Source organism: Lithobates pipiens, unplaced genomic scaffold, assembly GCF_037356315.1.
Source record: "Lithobates pipiens isolate NorthernLeopardFrog02 unplaced genomic scaffold, aLitPip1_a1.2 Scaffold_27, whole genome shotgun sequence".
Lineage (NCBI taxonomy): Eukaryota > Metazoa > Chordata > Amphibia > Anura > Ranidae > Lithobates > Lithobates pipiens.
Genome location: NW_027507788.1, coordinates 43,466,422 through 43,486,423, shown reverse-complemented (window position 1 = coordinate 43,486,423; position 20,002 = coordinate 43,466,422). Strand labels below are relative to the sequence as shown.

Genomic DNA, 20,002 nt, shown 5'->3' with positions numbered 1-20,002 from the left:
AAGAGACTCCGTCCACTCAGACTGAGATAGAAGGGGCGGGGGCCAGCAGAAGAGACCCTGCGGAGACGTGACTTCACTTAACCTGTGCTGAGCTGGATAGAAATGAGAAAACAAATGCACTTGGCTTATCAGTGTTTGGGGCCCTCCAACAATGAATGGGTCCTGGGCAGATGCCCCATTTTAGACGGCCTTGGGTAGACTGAGTTGTACATGGGTAGTTGGGCAGCCCTGGCATATGCAAATCCCCAGCTTACATGCTGTAAATCGAGAAGAATATTTTTAGTCCGGTTTTTGGGCAGGTAATTTAAAGCTATAATGCTTGTATCTTTACAGGAATCATGTTGTAGATGTAAATGTGGCAGTGAGCACCCCTGCTGGACTGATAACACCCATAGTCTTTAATGCTCATATAAAGGGTCTGGCAGCCATCAGCAGAGATGTGGGGACTTTGGCTGTTCGTGCAAGAGAAGGCAAGCTAAAGCCACATGAATTCCAGGTATGTTCCCTGCTAATTAGCTTCATGTAACTAAGTTCATTTGCTCTTCTTTTTTTTTCAATCTACATTTTGTATATGTAAATTTGTCTTCCAGATGAAACACTAGGAAACTAGAGTTTTGTTTGGAAAATCTTCAAATATAAATTACAAAGCTGCTCTAAATGGCAGCAGTGCTTTTATAATGTACAATACCATTGTCAAAAAACAGTCGATGACAGATGATGGAAAAAAGTGTATACAGGGCGTATAATCGGTAATTGATAATTGGTACTTTAGGAAATGTTATGTATAAAGATATTTTATAAGCAGACGGCCAAGTGCACAAATTTAAATACATGCACAAGTGCTGTATTAACTGCCAGAGGGATTTGTATTTCTGTCCACCCAATCCTAACATTCACTCAGCCCTGGACATGGCACAACCCTTTCCGGCAGGGCTGGATATCTGAAAATTCCCTGCTGCAGTTAAGTTACAATTGGAGGTCTTGTCTCTCCCCAGCCTGTGACTAGGCAGTGAAAGGTGAAGCAGAAAACCTTTTAAATGTGGGGCAAAAGCTTATTGTAGTAAGTGTTGTGATTTTTTTTTTTTTTTTTTTACTTATTATTTGGAGCTAATTGATATAAAGTGACTATGTTTCATTAAGGTGGTCATTTTAAAATTAATGGTACAGTACACACAGTATGTTTGGTAGTCTCCTAGTTGTTTACTACTTGTAGAAATTGTTCGTTTTCTTATTTGGCATTTGTAATATTGCAGGGTGGAACATTTACCGTCTCTAACCTGGGAATGTTTGGAATAAAAAATTTCTCTGCCATAATTAACCCGCCTCAGGCCTGTATTCTTGCTGTGGGAGGAACAGAGAACAGACTAATTCCAGCAGATAACGATAAAGGGTAAGAAAATAATCTATTTGTGTTTCATTTTTTTCAGTATGCCACCAGTTGAATGAGAAAGAAATTGGCAGCCTCACAATTGTGACCCAGCCCATGCTCCAGGTGGGCCCATGTGGCCTTCCTGTCAAATTGGCATACACCTCCCCCCCCCCCCCCCCCCCAACTTAACAAACTCCCAAAGTCTGGCTCGGATCTGCCTTGTGTCCTGCAGCCTAGTGGTGGAATGTTTGTTTCAGTGCTTGTCTTCCACTATGCCTTCCACACCCCCTGCTCTCATTGGCTCGGGCTCCCCATTCAGCGACATTGTTAAAATCTGCCCACGGCCACTAATTAAGCTGGCTAATGTGGTTCCTAGGGGCACAATCTGCACAGGGTGAGGGGGGGGGGTTCCGGACAATGTTTTCTGTGTGTGTGTGTGTGTGTGTGTGCGTGCGTGCGTGCGTTGCAAGGTGGTGCAAGTCCCTATTGTATGCGCACTGCAGCAGCGCTTAATGCTCTCTCACAGGGCCCTCAGAACTGAGGGGGACTCATTCTGGAGATCTGTACAGTTATAGGCTGGGGAAGTGGGGCTGGAAGGGAGTTCACTGTACGAAGGTGGGGGGGGGGGCAGCCTGTACTGAGGAGAGTCTGTATCACAGGGTCAATACTGAGAGGGGGTTTACCGTGAGTGAAGTGGGTCTGCACTGGGGTGTCTATACTGAGGGCTTAGGAGGGGAGAGGGGTGGGGTGGTCTATACTTGAGTTTAGTTGAGAGGGGGGGTCTGTACTGACGGGGGTGTGCTGGTTAAGGTCTATCCTAAGATGGACGGCCTCTCTATACTCTGTGTACAGGTATTTAATGAGGAGTTAATGTCCTGTGAAAAAAAATAAGTCGTCAGCTGCAAAAACTCTAGCTGCTGACTTTTAAAAAGCAGCCAATTACCTGTCCCACGACGGTGGTGTGCTTACCCCAGTGAGTTTCACCCACTGTCTTCTGTCGCCTGCATCTTCACTATGGATAGCTTGCAGCTTTACAGCTGGGTGCCCACTGCGCATGCAGGAGCAGCACTGCACATCGTGAATGGTGGACTGCAAGAGGGGAAGGGGGGAGGAGAATTTCCGCTCCGATTGCCTTGGTGGTCAGAGCAGACGTGGGAGCGGGTACTTATTAAAATTGGGTACCCGCTCCTCAAAAGTGTAAATTCTTCAAGCGGAGCAGAGGAAAAAAAATTTTAAATGCCCTCCATTAGGGTGGACTATACCTGAAAGGCAACTGTTTGTAGAATAACTCTGTATGGCTCGGTTTACCTGTACCTGTCCTGTACAGCTTAAGTCCTTTTGTATTACACCATTGAATTGCTGAATGACTCGCTGTTATGCACAGTACAGTATTAAACTTTAAAGAAAAAAAAAACACATTGAAATGTCAGTTCCCTGCAATCAAAGACCTGTTCTTCTCCCCTATCCAGCAGCTTGAGTCTCCTTCCATAGCTCAAATACCCTTTAGCATTCAATATGTTTGAAAGTGTCGGTCTGTGCACCCTCACTACACACTCTGGTTCCATCCTTTGAACTCTACTTCCTACCACTGCTGTCTTCTATAATGCTGTAAGGTTTGGATCATGGAACCACAGTGCATAGTGGAAGATACAAAGATCTGACACTCCTGAAAGTGTCAAAAAGCTGAAGAGTCTGATGAAAGCAATGGTAGAAGAAACAGGTAGGTGAGCATAACAGTTCTTTTATTGCAGCAAACTGACATTTCAGTTTTTTAGGTGATTGTCGGCGTTGTGGATTTAAGTTCATTATTTTTCCTCCAGTATTTATAAAGGTCCAAGACTTGTTCAGTACACATGTTCTGACAGCTTTTGTAAAATGCTCTTCTTTTGTAAAAATTGAGAAAACAAAACAAAAGCTTTGTTCAACACTCAAACGTATGCATTAATTTCACACCTGTGGACCGATCGGGTCCGCCTGTCTGTTTTTCAGGTGGACTCGATCGGACCACCCATTGTTCTCTATGGGGCAGCAGATGTCAGAGGACATGTGTCCGCTTACACCCGCCTGGCATCTGATCTGATTACAATCCTCTAAAAATTGACATATGGCTACATGTTCACTATCTGCCCAGCAGATGAGATGACATTCTGATGGAAACAGGCATGCAGTCAATTTCCATCTGCCCCCCCAATAGTGGAGAGTGGTCTGTGTCTGCTATGCAGAGCAGACACGGACCTGTCATCCACCTGCTCAGTGGAAACCAGCAGAGAGATGCCCCACTAAGCAGGGGGATTCCACTTGGACAGATTCGCTCCATCTGAAAGGGGCCTAAGCCCTTGTACACACGGTCGGAGATTCCGTCGGAATGTTTCCTATCGGACCGTTTTGTCGGATATTCCGACTGTGTGGTCTGCATCGGAATATCCGACGGACCAACTTTTACAACTTGCCGGTAAAATTTTCCAACAAAATGCTCTGATCGGACATACTCCGATCATGTGTAGCCTACTCCGACGGACAAAGTGCCACGCATGCTCAGATCAAATTCCTAGACCACAGCTATTGGCTACTAGCCTGAACGTAGTCCCATCGTAACTAAATAACGTCATCACATTGTGTACAATCGGATTTTCCGACAACTGAGTCTGACCGTGTGTATGCAACATCACTTCCGGACCTCTTCCGGAATTAATCTGTCGGAATTACTCCGACGGATTTGGTTGTCGGAATCTCCGACCGTGTGTACAAAGGCTAAAGATATTTTATTGTCTCTCTTGTGTGTTATGAGGCCTGCTCTTCATTAATTGTTTCTTGTTTTCCTGCAGTTTTGATGTTGCCAACGTGATGTCTGTCACCCTGAGCTGCGATCACCGCGTGGTAGATGGGGCAGTTGGTGCTCAGTGGTTGGCCGAGTTCAAAAAGTTTCTGGAAAAACCAACAACTATGCTGCTATAAAAGAGTGTTTGCCTTTTTCCTCGGATCAACTATTCTACTCATACAAACTATTTATACTCTTATCTCGGAACACTCACAGTAAACATGAATAACTTTTTTTTTGTTTTTTTATTTAAATGAACAAAAGAAAAAAAAAAAGCTGGTAACCCTGCTAGTTTTTTTTTTTTTTTTATCCTCATTCTGTACAGACAACCAGTGCTCCACTCCAGTAACTGTTCTCAATCTCCACAGAACTGTGATGTGTGGATGTCATCAACGTTGTAAACGTCTTACAAAAGGTCAATCTTTCCTGGAATGATTTTAAATCGTGACTGTCCAGTACTACAAGAACAGGATAGAGATTTTATATATATATACGTGTATATATAATCTCTATCTCCTTTTTTCCAGTTGCATAAATAAATGTATGTTTAGCCAGTGTTGTTCTGTCTTCTTTATTTCACTTGTGTTGAAATGGGCTTGTGTGAAAGAATGAATTAAGGGCTCCTAATTGCTGTCCTCGTTATCGCAGCAGCGAGTGAACAAACATACTGGGCATGTTTCCTAGGCTGTTCTAAAGTTTGATGATGCGTTTGGATTTGATACACATGCTTGCGTAAAAAAGGACCCAACGTCCCGCATGTACTTTTACGGTAAAAGGAAGCAAAGTTCTAACAAAGCAATACAATACATGAGTATAGGCTGAACAAGAAAGACTAGCAATTTTACCATTAGTGCTTGATGGTGCCGATACAGGCTGAGGTGTAAGGCCCTGTTCCCGTGAGCGACAGTTTCATGATTAAATTAGCAATTTGCGTTTAGCAATCTGTGCATGACACTAATCACTCTCTGACAAAGACTAAAAGAATTGGATAATGCTAAAACAGAGCACTTTTTGCAATTCGGCACTGCGTCGCTTTAACTGACAATTGCGCGGCTGTGCGACATGGCTCCAAAACAAAATTGCTTTCTTTTGGTGGTATTTGATCACCTCTGCGGTTTTTATTTTTTGCGTTTATAAACATAAAAATGGCGAAAATTTTGAAAAAAATGCATTTTGTTTACTTTTTTGCTATAATAAATATCCTCCAAAAAATACAAAAAAAAAAATGTTTTCCTCCGTGTAGGCCAAAACGTATTCTTCTGCACAAAAGTTATAGCATCTACAAAATAGGGGATAGTTTTATGGCATTTTTATTGATCCTTTTTTTTTTTTTTTTACTAGTAATGGCAGCGATCAGCAATTTTTATCGTGACTGTGACATTACGGCAGACACATCAAACAATTTTGACACATTTTTGGGACCATTGGCATTAATACAGTGATCAATGCTAAAAAATTGCATTGATTACTGTAAAAATGCCACTGGCAGTGAAGGGGTTAACCACTAGGTGTCGCTGTAGGGTTTAAGTGTGTCCTAGGAAATGATTCTAACTGTGGAGGGGAGGGGCTGTGTGTTTTATGTCACTGATCACTGCTTCCGATTACAGGGAGCGCTGATCAGTGACAGTGTCATTGGGCAGAACAGGGAGATACTTGATTACATCAGCATCTCCCCGTTCTTCCTCAGTGTGAGATGATCGTGGACATCGAGTCCGTGGGACCCGCGATCACGGAGCTCCCGGCGCATTCGTGTCTGCAAGCCGCCTCTTAAAGGGCAGCGTATAGGTATGTTAATCTGCCTGTATGTGCCCTTCTGCCGCAGTATATCTGCGTGAGGCAGTTGGGAAGCGGTTAACTGATACATAGATACTGTTTGAATAATTTCACAAACCTCTGTGAGCTACTGAAAGGTAATCCAAAGATAGTCTCTTTTCTAAACTGTCCTTCCTTAAAAGGGTCTGGAGGACATTAGTTATGAAGAAAGGTTGCAAGCACTGAACTTATTTTCTCTGGAGAGGAGACACTTGAAAGGGGATAAAACTTTTTTTCCGGAGGGAGTTTAACAAGATACATGGCCACTCATTAAAATTAGAAGAAAAGAGATTTAACTTTAAACTACTTAGAGGGTTCTTTTACCATAAGAGCGGCAAGGATGTGGAATTCCCTTCCACAGGCGGTGGTCTCAGCGGGAGGCATCCACAGTTTCAAAAAACTATTAGATAAGCAGCTGAACGACTGCAACATACAGGGATATACAATGTAATACTGACATATAATCACACACGTAGGTTGGACTGGTCTCTCTCTCTTTTTTTTTTTTTTTTTTTTTTTTTTTTTTTTTTAACCTCACCTAATATGTAACTATGAGTTGGGCAACTTCAGCATTTAACATGCCAATATTAGTAGTTGTAAGATTTAGAATTGCATCCAGAATATTGGTATATTTGTTCTTTCCGTAGCTTCTATATTCCAATCAGTCCACAAGGGAAACCATACCCAGATTATATATTGGGTTTTTCTGTCATTACTGTGTCCCTCTGGATAGATAGAGTAAGAGCCATTTGCCAATATGGCAGGTGCCCCTACAATGTAAAAGCCGCTGACAAATGTAATAATAGCCTCTCGTTAAAGCAATAGGAAAATGAGATGACATTTAATGCACAGGTGGTATCTATTTTATTAAAGCAGAATTCAGCCACTTGGCAAAAAGTGAAGGTATTTATTTATTTTTATGTGTATACACACACAATAAAAAAAAAGTGTATGTATATATATATATATGTGTGTGTGTGTGTGTGTGTGTGTGTGTGTGTGTATATGTGTATATATATATATATATATATATATATATATATAATATATCACACACACACACAGTGCCTTGCGAAACTTTTGAACTTTTCAACCTTTTGCCACATTTCAGGCTTCAAACATAAAGATATAAAAAAAATTTTTTTTTGTGAAGAATCACCAACAAGTGGGACACAATTGTGAAGTGGAACGAAATCTATTGGATTTTTGAAACTTTTTTAACTAATAAAATAATGAAAAGTGGGGCGTGCAAAATTATTCGGCCCCCTTGCGTTAATACTTTGTAGAGCCACCTTTTGCTGCGATTACAGCTGCAAGTCGCTTGGGATATGTCTCTATCAGTTTTGCACATCGAGAGACTGAAATTCTTGCCCATTCTTCCTTGCAAAACAGCTCAAGCTCAGTGAGGTTGGATGGAGAGCGTTTGTGAACAGCAGTTTTCAGCTCTTTCCACAGATTCTCGATTTGGATTCAGGTCTGGACTTTGACTTGGCCATTCTAACACCTGGATACGTTTATTTGTGAACCATTCCTTTGTAGATTTTGCTGTATGTTTGGGATCATTGTCTTGTTGGAAGATAAATCTCCATCCCAGTTTCAGGTCTTTTGCAGACACCAACAGGTTTTCATCCAGAATGGTCCTGTATTTGGCATCTTCCCCTCAATTTTAACCATCTTCCCTGTCCCTGCTGAAGAAAAGCAGGCCCAAACCATGATGCTGCCACCACCATGTTTGACAGTGGGGATGGTGTGTTGAGGGTGATGAGCTGTGTTGCTTTTACGCCAAACATATTGTTTTGCATTGTGGGCAAAAAGTTTGATTTTGGTTTCATCTGACCAGAGCACCTTCTTCCACATGTTTGGTGTGTCTCCCAGGTGGCTTGTGGCAAACTTTAGATGAGACTTTTTATGGATATCTTTGAGAAATGGCTTTCTTCTTGCCATTCTTCCATAAAGGCCAGATTTGTGCAGTGTACGACTGATTGTTGTCCTATGGACAGACTGTCCCACCTCAGCTGTAGTTCTCTGCAGTTCATCCAGAGTGATCATGGGCCTCTTGGCTGCATCTCTGATCAGTCTTCTCCTTGTCTGAGCTGAAAGTTTAGAGGGACGGCCAGGTCTTGGTAGATTTGCAGTGGTCTGATACTCCTTCCATTTCAAAATGATCGCTTGCACAGTGCTCCTTGGGATGTTTAAAGCTTGGGAAATCTTTTTGTATCCAAATCTGGCTTTAAACTTCTCCACAACAGTATTACGGACCTGCCTGGTGTGTTCCTTGGTCTTCATGATGCTCTCTGCGCTTTCAACAGAACCCTGAGACTATCACAGAGCAGGTGCATTTATACAGAGACTTGATTACACACAGGTGGATTCTATTTATCACCATCAGTCATTTAGGACAACATTGGATCATTCAGAGATCCTCGCTGAACTTCTGGAGTGAGTTTGCTGCACTGAAAGTAAAGGGGCCGAATAATTTTGCACGCACCACTTTTCAGTTTTTTATTTGCTAAAAAAGTTTAAATTATCCAATAGATTTCGTTCCACTTCACAATTGTGTCCCACTTGTTGGTGATTCTTCACAAAAAATTAAAATTTTATATCTATGTTTGAAGCCTGAAATGTGGCAAAAGGTTGAAAAGTTCAAGGGGGCCGAATACTTTCGCAAGGCATATATATTTATTTTTCTTGTGTGTATGTATATGCGTGTGTGTGTATGTATGTATAATATATAAATATATATATATATATATATATATGTGTGTGTGTGTATATATAATGTGTGTGTGTGTATGTATATATAATCTCTCTCACAAAAGTGAGTACACCCCTCACATTTTTGTAAATATTTAATTATATATTTTCATGTGATAACACTTTGCTACAATGTAAAGTAGTGAGTGTACAGCTTGTATAACAGTGTAAATTTGCTGTCCCCTCAAAATAACTACGATACACAGCCATTAATGTCTAAACCGCTGGAAACAAAAGTGAGTACACCCCTAAGTAAAGATGTCCAAATTAGCCCCAAAATGTCAATGTTTTGTGTGGCCACCATTATTTTCCAGCACTGCCTTAACCCTCTTAGGCATTGAGTTTACCAGAGCTTCACAGGTTGCCAATGGAGTCCTCTTCTACTTCACCATGACGACATCACGGAGCTGGTGGATGTTAGAGGCCTTGCACTTCTCCACCTTCCGTTTGAGGATGCCCCACAGATGTAATAGTTTAGGTCTGGAGACATGCTTGGCTAGTCCATCACCTTTATCCTCCGCTTCATTAGCAAGACAGTTGTCATCTTGGAGTTGTGTTTGGGGTCGTTACTGTGTTGGAATACTGCCCTGCAGCCCCTCTCTGACCGTTGGGGATCATGCTCTGCTTCAGTATGTCACAGTACATGTTGGCATTTATGGTTCCCTAAATGAACTGTAGCTCCCCAGTATCGGCAGCACTCATGCAGCCCCAGACCATGACACTCCCACCACCATTCTTGACTGTAGGCAAGACACACTTGGCTTTGTACGCCTCACCTGGTTGCCGCCACGCACGCTTGACACCATCCGAACCAAATAAGTTTATCTTGATCTCATCAGACCACAAGACATGGTTCCAGTAATCCATGTCCTTAGTCTGCTTGTCTTCAGCAAACTGTTTGCGGCCTTTCTTGTGCATCATCTTTAGGAGAGGCATCCATCCCTTCAACCTCTGCAGCAATGCTGGCAGCACTCATACATCTATTTCCCAAAGACAACCTCTGGATGTGACGCTGAGCACACGCACTCAACTTCTTTGGCTAACCATGGCGAGGCCTGTTTTGAGTGGAACCTGTCCTGTTAAACCGCTGTATGGTCTTGGCCACCATACTGCAGCTCAGTTTCAGGGTCTTGGCACTCTTCTTATAGCCTAGGCCATTTTTATGTAGAGCAACAATTCCGTTTTCCCTTAACATCTTTCAGGACAGCACTTGAGAGAGTGACTCCTCCCCTTGCTAATAGGAGACACCTCTTCCACCAAACTTTAAAAAGGAGGCTCCTTCCCACACATAGTCAGTTTTTGTGTTTCCTCTGGAGGGAAAACTTGGAGTGGGGATTCAGGGCCCCTAGGTGCAGTCCTGAGAGACCAGGCTTCCTACTCCACCAAAAACAAGGTACAGGCGGTCACGGGGTTTTTCTTTTTCTGTGCCTCCGGCAGTTTACCTCTGGCACTGCCGCCATCTTGGGGATGGCATGCCGTGCAGTCATCTGCCGAAAGGGGCAGCGCCAAGAGAGCAGGCGTGCGGCGTAATTTCCCCCAGAAATCGCAGGGGGAGAAGGGAGGAACAGGGCTGGTGCTTATTTGCCAGGTCTGGCCCAGCACAGAGGCGCTATTGGAGTCCAGAAACTGCGTCCAGCCACACACAACCACTCAGCCTCCTCAATGGAATCGATGGCGGCAGCAAGTGGGACAGGCATGGGCACCAGCAAGGCCCAGGTAAGGGACAGATGTGAACTGTCCTCCTTTACTGTGGGGTCTCTCTCTCTCCTCTGAGCAGGGCTGATCGGCTCTGTCGTTAAGAAACTTGCCTGGGGGATGCAGCATCCAAAAATAAGCTGTGTGGGATACCATTCCCTGGGGGATTTGCTTTTTGGGCCTGACTTGGATTCAGTCATAGATAAGACAGCTAATAATAAGTCATTTACAGTCAAAAAGGAAGAACAACCAGTTAAGTGTTTTTTTTTTTTTCCCGTTTTCCAAGAACTCAAGAGCAAAGTACCAAACCCCAGGAGAAGAGAAGAAATTGGTTGTCGCAGAAAGGGAAATGTAAAGGAAATCTTTTTTTATCATCCTGCGTCCTCCAGCAAAACTCAATGACTCGTTCCTTCCAGTGGGAGGAAAGCTTCAAAATGTCCTCCCCCTTTGGGCCAGCATGACAGAAAGTCAATATATTTTGGACATGTTGTCTCAAGGTTACGGAATATAGTTTTCAGATCATCTTCCAGAAAGATACTTTGTGACAAACCTTCCAAGGGACCCAACAAAGGCCCTGGATATGAAGAACGTTTTAAAGGATCTGATGCACCAGAGGGTTGTGATACCGGTATCTCCAGAGGAACACTGTTAGGGATTTTATACCCATATATTTCTGATAAGAAAACCCATCCGGAAACATCCATTTGATTCTTAACCTGAAACCATTGAACAAGTCAGTCCTAGACAGAAAATTTTGTATGGACTCAATCTTCATAGTTAAGAATATGCTGACCAAGGAATGCTTTATGGCATCAATTGACCTGAGAGATGCTTACCTTCACATTCCTGTAGTACCTCAGTCCCAAAAATTCCTGAGATTTGCGGTAAATATGGGCAAGGAGGTTATACAGCTACAGTTCAGGGCCCTTCCCTTCAGCCTTTCATCAGCTCCACAAATGTTTACAAAAGTAATGGCGAAAGCCTTCGCCCCGCTTTGACTCCAGGGGATTGCGGTAATCCCATATATGGATGACCTCCTCTTCTTTTCCCCATCTAGGGAAAAATTGCAGGGAGATCTGGACAGAGCCAGCAGTTATTTGGAATCTCTGGGGTGGATAGTGAATATTCAGAAGTCGAATTTCATTCCAGCTCAGCAAGTACTTTTTCTGGGGTACCTAATAAATTCAACGGAACAAAGAATTTTTCACTTCAAATGAATCAGCAGTTTTCAGTTTGAAGGGTTATGTCGGCTTTGGGAATATTAAGCTCGTCTATGCCAGACATCCAGTGGGCAAGGCTGCATTTCAGGGCTCTGCAGAGGTTCCTTCTAAGAACATGGAACCACAGGACAGAGCCCTTAGATACAAAGGTAAAGATCCCCACTAGAGTCAAACACTTTGGTGGTGGAAAAATCAAATAGTATTACAGTAGGGTCTTCTTTGGTCCTTTCCGACTGAAAAAGTGGTGACAACAGATGCCGGGATGGGGGGCCTACGTGGATCAGGATTTGGCACAGGGAATATGGTCACAGGCCGAAGCAGAAAACTCCTTGAATTGGAGAGCGCTAAAAGGAGGCGTCCTAGCGTTGGCTGTCTTCTCTCCAAGCCTCCTAGGTTTCCATGTCCAGATTCTATCGGACAATGCCACTACCATAGCCTACCTGAACAAGCAGGGGGGCACAAGAAGCAAAGCTCTTCACTTGCTGTCAGTAAAGATTCTGGAGTGAGCGGAAAACCATTTACTGTCCTTATCTGCAGTCCATCTCAAAGGCACGTTAAACGAAGTGTCAGATTATCTGAGCAGACAGAAAGTTCAGGAAGCAGAGTGGAGTCTGAACTCAGAAGTGTTTGCATTGATCGCCAGAACTTGGAGCCATCTGCAAGTAGACCTGTCTGCTTCAAGGCAAAAATGCTCAGCTCCCACAATTTTTCTCCCTTCACGGAGACGACGGCTCCCAGGAGATAGATGCTCTGGCACACACGTGGAATTTTCGCCTGGGGTATGCCTTTGCCCCTTTCCAATTGATTCCACTGGTGTTGAGAGATACAAAAAGAGAGAGTATCAATAATCTTGATTACTCCATTTTTGGCCAAAGAGAACTTGGTTTTCCACAGTTCCGCAGTTGGCAATCAAACCATGTTGGCAGCTTCCTCTCAGTCAGAATTTGCTGATACAAGGGCCAGTACATCATCTGGATGTAATCAGGTTAAGACTTGCTGCATGGTATCTGAAGAGCAATTGTTAAGAAACAAAGGCTTTTCAGAACCCTTAATAACCACGTTACTTTCCAGTAGGAAAAAGGTAATTAGGGATGTTTACGCCAAAGTTTGGAAGGTCTACGTTCCTTGCTGTCATTCAGAAAATAGGGTTGTTAAAGACATAGGGGGTTATTTATGAAAGGCAAATCCACTTTGCACTTGAAATTTAGCTGAAAGTGCAAAGTGCAGTCGCTGTAGAACCGGGGGGGGGGGGGGGGGGGGGAGAGACATGCGAAGAAAATAAAAAACAGCATTTTAGCTTGCACATGATTGGATGATAAAATCAGCAGAGCTTCCCCTCATTTCGGATCTACCCCTCAGATTTACAACGACTGGACTTCCAAGTGCACTTTCAGTGCAATTTCAAGTGCACTTTGCACTTGTGGTACAAAGTGGATTTGCCTTTCGTAAATAACCACCATAGTCTCAGTGTTGGAGTTTATACAAAAATGCAGACAAGGGTCTTGCAGTCAGCACTCTTAAAGTGTAAGTGGCCACCTTAGGAGTTCATCCTGGAGAGATCATTGTCGTCAGAAACTTTGCTCATGAGATTTTTCAGGGCACTTTCCAGGTCCGTTCCGGTTAAGCATTTTCCAAAATGGGATCTCTCAGTGGTTCTGCAAGTCCTTGCAAAGGAACCATTTGAGTCATTACAGACCATATCTCTAAAGAATGTAACTTTCGAAACGATTTTTCTAGTTGCAATTACTTCGGCAAGAACGATTAATGAACTGCACGCCCTATCGATAAAAGCCGATAGAAACCTTTCTGTCCATTTTTTCAGATAGGATTGAACTTAAGGTAGATCCGGAATTTTTGCCAAAATCTTTTTGTAACCGGTCACAGGAGATTATCCTTCCAACTTTTTTTCTAACCCTTCTGGGGAAAAGGAAGAGCAGTTTCACAATTTAGGCGTGAGGCATACCCTATTACATTACTTGGCAGTAATGAAAGGTTTTAGATCCTTGTTTGTTCTTTTGTTCTTTTTTCTGGAAACCAAAAAGGCCACCAGGCATCAAATAAGTCAATTGCTAGATAGCTATTTCTGTAGCCTATTGTCACATGGGTCTGTCTCCCCCGCCAGGAATTAGAGCTCATTCATCAAGGGCTCAGGCTACTACATGGGCAGAAAAAGCTGGTGCCACCCCAGATCAAATTTGTAAGGCAGCTACGTGGTCAAGTTACTTAATGTTTGTCCGTCATTACAGACTGGATCTCCTGTCAGCAGGGGATCAGGCTTTTGGCAGAAAAGTTCTGCAGCCTGTGGTCCCTCCTTAGGGGGTAAGTCTCTATCATCCTCTCAAGTGCTGTCCTGAAAGCCGTTAAGGGAAAATTCAAGTTATTTCAAGAGTCTTTCAGGACAGCAGCATCCCGCCCTATTGTTTATATATATATATATATATATATATATATATATATATATATATATATACATATATATATATATATATACTGTGACTAACCATCTTGATTATGTGTTCTAGTTTGGGGCCGGAGGTTCTCTACTACTACTGACTATGTGTGGGAAGGAGCCTCCATTTTAAAGTTTGGTGGAAGAGGCATTTCCTATTAGCAAGGGGAGGAGTCTCTCTCTTAAGTGCTGTCCTGAAAGACTCTTGGAAAACAAGTTACCTGTAAGTCTAATTTGAATTTTCAAATCCTCAGAGAGTTCTTTGCCATGAGGTGCCATGTTGAACTTCCAGTGACCAGTATCAGAGAGTGAGAGCGATAACACCAAATTTAACACACCTGAGACCTTGTAACAAGTCACATGACACTGGGGAGGGAAAATAGCTAATTAGAGTGTTAAGGCAGTGCTGGAAAACAATGGTGGCCAGACAAAATATTGACATTTTGGGGCCAATTTGGACATTTTCACTTAGGGTGCACTCACTTTTGTTGCCATCAGTTTAGACATTAATGGCTGTATGTTGAGTTATTTTGAGGGGACAGCAAATTTACACTGTTCTACAAGCTGTACACTCACTACTTTACATTGTAGCAACGTGTCATTTCTTCAGTGTTGTCACATGAAAAGATATAATAAAATATTTACAAAGATGTGAGGGGTGTACTCACTTTTGTGAGAAACTGTGTGTGTATGTATGTATGTATGTGTGTATATATAACCAGCAGCAGCCCATCCATTAGGACAGAGGCTCTAACAGACTTTTAAAAAGGGTGGTCTTGGGGTGCAGAGCACTGCGCTCCGAGCCCACCTAGTTGTAAGACGATGGCAAACAAATATTCGCTATTGCCACATTGATCCTCCTCCGGCCAATTAGGAAGCCAGTCTTGAGACCCATCACCCGATTGTCTGAAAGGACAGGTGATCCTATTGGATGCCTAGGAGGAGGGAGGAGACACCCTGCGGAAGCTGCTGTGATGCAAAAGAGGAGGAGAGGACACAGGAGCCGCCACCCGCAACCTAGTGCCGCTTGATAACTGACCGAAACGCTTATAGAACTGCTCTGATCTGTTATGCACTGTTTGTACTTACTTTGTGTAAAGAATTTAAATGCAACAAGCATTCTCCATGTGGTGTAGTGTAAGGACTAAAAGTGCGAATCAGACTGCTCAGTCAATATTCAGGGAATGTAGCATCTTTAACCTGTGCAAACCTGATCTGCATAAGAGCTGGTGGTGTTTAGGGAAAGGAGTCACTCTGCTGGTAATTTTAGAGGATCCCCCTTATGAATCACAAGTCGGGTGACTCATGGGCCCCGGGTGCTCGGCTGGACTTCTGGAGCCCTAATCTGAGCCATATTTGTGTTGCAGTACCTTGGGTGAATTGGTGCTCCAGGTGTTCAGACACTACAGGGGCATCCCTTGTGTTCAAAATTCGTTTTTCATATGGTAATAGTTGAATTACCAATTGTATCCACTGAGGGATAGAGGGAGGGGGAAGTTGAATCAACTTAAGCGCTACAGCTTTCCTAGCCAAGAACAATGTTTCTATTAACATAGTCCTGGTATATCTCGGCCGCTGTTCCTTGTCTAAAATACCCAGCAAACACACCTTTGGGGTACATGGTACAGGTCCTGATTAAATTGTTGACAGTATATCCATTACCCGCTTCCAATATCGTGCAATGACAGGGCATGACCATTTAACATGATCAAAATCTGCACGCAGGAATGTACACGTGGTGCGTAGAGGATCAGGTAAAGAATTGTTTTATTCGTAAAAATCTTAAGTTTTAACATACATTTTCCATCAATGTTCTTAACTTCCTTTACTAGTGAGGATCACCCCTAATCTTTCAGAGGATGTGCAGAATCCTTGCTTTCACCTATTAGGTGTTTTATATGGAACTGACTAAGCTATTACTGGCATTTATAATAAACCAAATCCACCACGCTCTTGAGAGTGATCAAATACAAAAAATATAGATATAGAATGCTCAGTGATGGTGCAATTTGTGCTGCTACTTAATATAAACAATATAAAAAAGGTGAAATACTCATCAGTAGTACACTAATAATATTTCACAGTAGCGCAAACAAAACATTCATCAAATCAATAAAAATAACGTAAAGCAAAAAGTCCTTGTAAATAAAGTCCATAGATGGGTCACATGCAAGTGTTGATTCTTGCTAAGAATATTGCACCTTGAATCCACCGCCAAAGTGACAAGAAATGTGTCTCACTCACTTTAGAATGACATTCACCAGACCCAAATGCCATTAATTTTCATGAGTGGCAAATAGCTCTTTTAAAACTCCATTCTGACCATTCATAACCAAAACTCCACCTTCCTCATTCGATTAATTCTCGTTAGAGTAGGCATATGCAGAAGAAAGAACAAAATAGCCTCCAATCGTGTATTACTTCTAGGGATGAGCTTCGAGTACCCCTTGACGTTCTGCGAACAGCAAATTTTATGGGCCGTTCGCAGAAAATTTGAGTGCTCCATAATGCACTGCAAGACCACAGTGCATGGCTGTAGGATGATTGGCCAACGCATACACCTGACCTGCATGCTTTGACCAATCACAGCACGCTCCTCATCAAGAGCAATAATTGGCCAAAGGCAAGGTGCCTTTGGCCAATCATGGCTCAGGGGGACTAAGTACATGCCCCACACTATATAAGGCTACTTACACCACACCTGTATAGTGTGTTATAGTAGACGGGGATAGAGAGATTGAGCTAGATTAGGCAGGGAGGTTGGTTAGTTAGTGGTAGTGTACTTGAGATGTGTGTGTGTGAATAAATATATATATATATATATATATACACATACATATACACACTCTGCATTCAGCGTAGCCTATATATACAGTGTAAACTCTATATTCAGTCAGTACAGGCAGTGTATTTGATTATATATATATATATATATATACACACACATACAGTCAGACTAGTGTGTGTGTGTGTGTATATATATATATATATACACACACACAGTGCATTCAGCGGTGTACAGTTTCAAATACACTTCAGGCGGTGTACACAGTATATATACAGTGTAGTGCTGTGTTAAAAAAAAAAAAAAAAACTGTCATGTCTAGAAGGCCTCCAAGAAGAGGCAGACGCTCACAGGCCACTAAAAGAAGGCAAGCAGCCTCTGAGATAATGTTTAACAGGGACCGTTCCTGCACCCAACAAGAATAACTGCGAGGGGTTACAGTGTTCTGGCACTACCAACACCCAAGGCCCAATGTTTCTGCCCCTATTTAACAGGGGCATGCAATTACAACTTTTGAAATAATATTTAACAGCAGGGACCTTTCCTGCAGCCAACAAGAGTAACTGTGCGGGGTTACCATGTTCTGCCACCACCAACACCTAAGGCCTAATTTTTCAGCAGAGTATATAGTGCAGCCTGTATAGTATATATACTGCAGTTCAGAGTATATAGTGCACTCAGTGTAATATACAGTGCAAGGGTATATAGTGCAGTGTACAATACATAATATAGTGTATTGAAGTGGTTAAGGGGAGCCCTATGACAGAATTAAGAAAAAACGGCATGGCTTCCCCCGGTCCATACCAGGCCCTTTGGGTTTGGTGTGGATTCTTTTTTAAAAGAAAAATTGGCGAGGAGCTCACCTTAATATCCATAGGAGACCCGAAGGGCTTGGTATGGACTGGGAGGGAACTCGCGCTGTTTTTTAAAATGATTTTTTATGTATATTGCCAGATCTGGCAATACATTATAGCCGTGAGCAATTTTGAATGGCATTTTTTCCTTTAGAAATGTCATTTTGCTGTGGTACTTTTCTAAACATGGGGAAAATGTGCTACTTTACAAGTAGACCCCCCAGGCACCATATTTAAAGTAATATTTATTGTTTAATTTTAAGCATTCTTAAAATCACTCCTAAAAAAAACTGCCATTTTAAAAACTTATGTAGCGCCAGTACTCCTGAAGAGTACCCGCTATGTCTGTAAATTTAGTTTTTTTCTCAAGACTATAGTTGAGTCTTGGGGCTAATTGCTCTAAATTGTGGTTTTGGCATCAGTTTGGCTGGGCTGTACTAGTGTTCTGCCTGGTCATGGGTACAGTTAACACCTTTGACAGGCATTAGAACGCAGTCTGGTTGGACCAATCTCTCTCTCTCTGAGCCTATCAGTGGGTGCGTTGTCTCGCTGTGTATTTCGGGAGAGGGTACTTAAGGTGCTGAAGTCACGTGGTTCTGGGTTCCAGTCCAGAAGTTATGTTCTAACTCCATGGTCCTGGTCCTCCTGACCAGCCCCCAGAGGCCCTCATGGCCTGAGGTGCGGATCCATCAATTTCCGAGTCTCGGAACTGGCTAGTCCGAGGCACAGTAACTGGAAGGAGGATTCTAAAGTGGTCCGGTACCATCTCAGATTTTGGAGAGTCCCAGCAACTCATCATGCAACCAGGGGAGGACTCTTTGGAAGAGGGCCACACACGAGGCTGGCTGCTCGGTAAGAGCCTGGATGTTGAACTGTATGGACACTAATGGAATCCACATTTTCTTATGGTATCGCCGGCCTGGCTGCAAGATACTGGTACCACAAGAAAGTTCCTATTCCTATCCTTCTGTTAGAACTAAGTTCCTGTGAGAGACTTTTTTTTTTTTCTGTTCATCTAAACGTTTGCAACCAAGTCTGTGGCAGAGACTTTGCTAAGTTTGATTCATGTTTCGGCTGCGAAGTCCCTAAAACCAGGACTTATCCGACGGTGGGAATATCAGTGGCTACTCCCTGGATTACCTAGAGAGACATTTATTAAGTGTCAGCAGTTTCAAAGTGCCTGAGCTTCCATGCCTATACCCTCTATTCCCAACTGAGAGACTGTGTTACTCTTCAACGTTTTAAGCAAATAAAAATTCCAAAAGGAATTCAAGTGTCATTTATTGGACCATCAACCTTGGGAACCCCTAGACAAGAACGACGAGTTACAATGCGGAGGAGGCAAACGGTAAGCCCAAGAAAACCACTCCTTCGGGGGTCAGTGCTACACTTATTTTTGCATTGATACATGTCCCCTGGGACAGTATCCAGGTCCCCACACACTTTTTATGACAATAGCTTGCATATGAGCCTTTAAAATGAGCACTTTTGATTTTTTACGTTCGTGTCTCATAGACTTTAATGGTGTTTGCACAAATTTTTTGACTGTTCGCAAGTTCTGGTGCGAACCGAACCAGGGGGCGTTTGGTTCATCCCTAATTACTTCCAACCACAAAACTAGTTTTAATAAACAAATTGGACTTCCAAATGGTGCCAGGTAACGATCCTGCAGCAATATTTCCGCCTCCACACTGGTTTTGATGGCTGCTAGGTTCGTGTCACTCGTCCTCCCAACGTCCTGACGTCACATCGGTTTGCCACGTAGCCACAACCCACTCCACTATTTCTCTTCAGTTTCTCTCACGTTTTTCTCTGCTAGACATTAATCTCTCAATATTTTCTTAATCTTCTGATCTAATATAGCCGCCCTATAACCCTTTTCTGGATAAATATGTGCTTGATCACTTCAGACTATTCAATATAATCATGATCAAAGTGCAATTTTTCCTAATAAGCATCACTTGGCCCCTTGGAATGTTTCACAACCACGTGGGACGATGCCCGCTATTCATCAAGAGTTGTTGCTATCTGTTGGTTTGAAGTATACTTTAATGGCCAGACAATCTCCCTGTTTAAATATTTTTAATTCTAAGAATTGGTTTACAATCTCACTAATATTCTAATTTAATGCTATTGTTATTATTGTTTAAATCATCCATAAAGGAATGTAAAACTTTCTTCGGTACCTTCCCATAAAAACATCAAATCTTCTGCAAAAACCTAATTCTGGTCTTACCATTCAGCCA

General features: G+C 42.6%; 1 protein-coding gene across 2 annotated transcripts in view; it reads left to right on the top strand.

Annotated features, from left to right (window-relative positions):
• DLAT (dihydrolipoamide S-acetyltransferase) overlaps positions 1-4,742 on the top strand; it is a 44,270-nt gene extending 39,528 nt beyond the window's left edge. For both annotated transcript variants that reach the window (XM_077456911.1, XM_077456910.1), the window contains exons 12-14: positions 334-496; positions 1,254-1,390; positions 4,195-4,742. In XM_077456911.1, the coding sequence (XP_077313037.1) occupies positions 334-496; positions 1,254-1,390; positions 4,195-4,324 (430 nt within the window). In that variant the 3' untranslated portion in view covers positions 4,325-4,742. The remainder of the gene's footprint in view (positions 1-333; positions 497-1,253; positions 1,391-4,194) is intronic.
• Positions 4,743-20,002: the final 15,260 nt, after the last annotated feature.